The 2,404-nt window shown below is 30.2% G+C and overlaps 1 protein-coding gene across 1 annotated transcript in view; it reads left to right on the forward strand.

The window, feature by feature from the left end:
• LOC112903977 (minor histocompatibility antigen H13-like) overlaps positions 1 to 1,542 on the forward strand; it is a 2,839-nt gene extending 1,297 nt beyond the window's left edge. The window contains exons 3-5 of the mRNA XM_025979727.1: positions 394 to 752; positions 933 to 1,242; positions 1,303 to 1,542. Coding sequence (XP_025835512.1) covers positions 394 to 752; positions 933 to 1,242; positions 1,303 to 1,378 — 745 coding nt within the window. The 3' untranslated portion in view covers positions 1,379 to 1,542. The remainder of the gene's footprint in view (positions 1 to 393; positions 753 to 932; positions 1,243 to 1,302) is intronic.
• Positions 1,543 to 2,404: the final 862 nt, after the last annotated feature.

Genomic DNA, 2,404 nt, shown 5'->3' on the forward strand with positions numbered 1-2,404 from the left:
CATAACAATATGTGACAATATGCTATTTTTAAAACTTAAAGGGTATTTTAATTCAATATATTGAAAAATTTATCACTAAAATTACTATAAATTATAAAAATATCGGCGATATCAAAATATCATTTAAACGTATTATTGTGTTAATTAAATTCAAGTCTACTGCATAGTAGTGTACATTATTTTTGGTAAATGTCTTAATTAATATGCTCATTTCTGATTTCGTTGAAATTTTAGTATGATGTACAGTGTCTAAGGATATATACATACATATTATTAATTATTACCCTAATCTGTACAACATACTAAAATATCAACGAAATTGGAGGAGACCATACTAAGTGAAACATTTACCTTATATTCTTTGTTGTAATTAATTCTATTGAATACTTTTAGTCCAATTGTTAGTAAATTAGTCCCGGCTTCATTACCCAATGTCCACTACCAATTAATCTTTCGACAAGGTCGGGGTGAACCAAATGAAGATATAATAGACTACAAATTCACCTCTTATGACATTGTCGCTCTTGTCTGCTGTTCATTTGTAGGTGCTTGGTATCTGTTTCAAAAGCATTGGGTTGCTAACAACCTGTTTGGTTTAGCATTTGCTATTAATGCGGTGGAACTGTTACATTTAAATAATGTGATAACCGGTTGTATTTTACTACTTGGTCTTTTTATTTACGATATATTTTGGGTTTTTGGGACAGATGTCATGGTAACTGTTGCCAAAAGCTTTGAAGCCCCTATTAAACGTAAGTTTTTTACTATATCTAATAACTTCACAAATGAGTTCTATCTGAATTTGCTACGTTTTTATTTAAATTTTACTGCAAATTTATCTTACTTTGAAAGAGCATAATATAAGTTGCTCCATATGCCCGTGGAATAGAATATTTTCGAGTTCCTTATTTGGTTTTTCTTTGTTTTTTAAGTTGTCTTTCCGCAAGACCTCCTGACACATGGTCTCGCTGCCAATAATTTTGCAATGTTAGGACTCGGAGACATAGTTGTTCCTGGAATTTTTATTGCTCTTCTGTTACGTTTCGATCAAAGCCTAAAACGTAAATCCAACTTGTATTTTCATGCAACATTTGTAGCATACTTTTTGGGTCTTATGGCTACTATTTTTGTTATGCACATGTTTAAACATGCTCAACCTGCACTCTTGTACTTAGTTCCAGCCTGTTTAGGAACTCCATTAATTGTAGCACTTATTAAAGGTGATATAAAGGCCCTATTAAAGTAAGTTTTGTAATAATGTACATTATGTGTAAATGGTCATTACTTTTGTTAATGTTGTAGGTATGAAGACGCTGATAATCACAAGGAAGAAAAACAGGAGGAAAAGAAACAGACTGAAGCAAAGAAGGTTAAATAAGTAAATTGTATGTAATATGTTGTGAACAAAGGTTCTCATAAAGTCTTTCCATTTCACCACTTCTACAGTGTAAACTACCATACATAAATGGTAGTAGTTGCACAAATTATCGTGGATTTTTCACGTAAATGTTCAGATAAATAAATTATGTTTCTGTTGTTTTGTGCTTCTTTATAGTATTTATAAAAATTGAATTCCATTTTGTTGTACTGATTCAAAAATTTTTAATAAACATTTTTTTTTTGTATATACATATGTTTATATTTGTAAAGAAAAGTGGATCATTAATAAAATAATTTATAAAATATTTTTCAAAATAATACAAGAAGTAGTGTCCTTAGCAGTGCTATCTATATATAGTATAGTATTTCAGTTAAATAAGGATTAGTGCATAAAAATGGGGTAGACCTTTATTTAGGAAATTAAAATCGTTATAAGCAAATTCAGTTTCAGTCGTTTAAATTAAAGACTAAAAAATTTGACGAAATAAATATTTAAAAACTCCTAGATTAGTTTCATAAACATTCTATAAGCGATGCCTTTTCATGTCACCTACTTATATCATGTATGTTGTAAAAAAATCTAATGATCCATCTCATTTGGTAAAATTGATCCAGTCAATAAATTAAGCGTCAGACGTGTATCTAAATACCAAAAGTAGACATTTTTAGTCAAGTGTGATCGACGTTGTATGTGTATATGTATATGCTGCATTGCTATACGAATCGAAAAGGGTAAAGGGGTCTTGCCAGCGAAAGACCTGCTCAAAAAAGCTTCAAATAGTGGTTGCTGATATTCAAAAATGCGTCTGACTGGACAAAATCGATCAGTAGTCTAAATAAAGGGATGTACATATAGACGCGACAAGAGGCTTTGCTTTATCTTTCCGAAAAACAAAAATTTCAACAGCTAATATATGCATTGCACATTATTATACTTTACTAGATTTTACCCGCATAAAACTAATAATTTTTTTATCCTTCGGGAACAGCATTTTTTCTTCTGGATAAAAGTTACCCTATGTCC

This window comes from Agrilus planipennis, unplaced genomic scaffold, assembly GCF_000699045.2.
Source record: "Agrilus planipennis isolate EAB-ADULT unplaced genomic scaffold, Apla_2.0 scaffold1838, whole genome shotgun sequence".
Lineage (NCBI taxonomy): Eukaryota > Metazoa > Arthropoda > Insecta > Coleoptera > Buprestidae > Agrilus > Agrilus planipennis.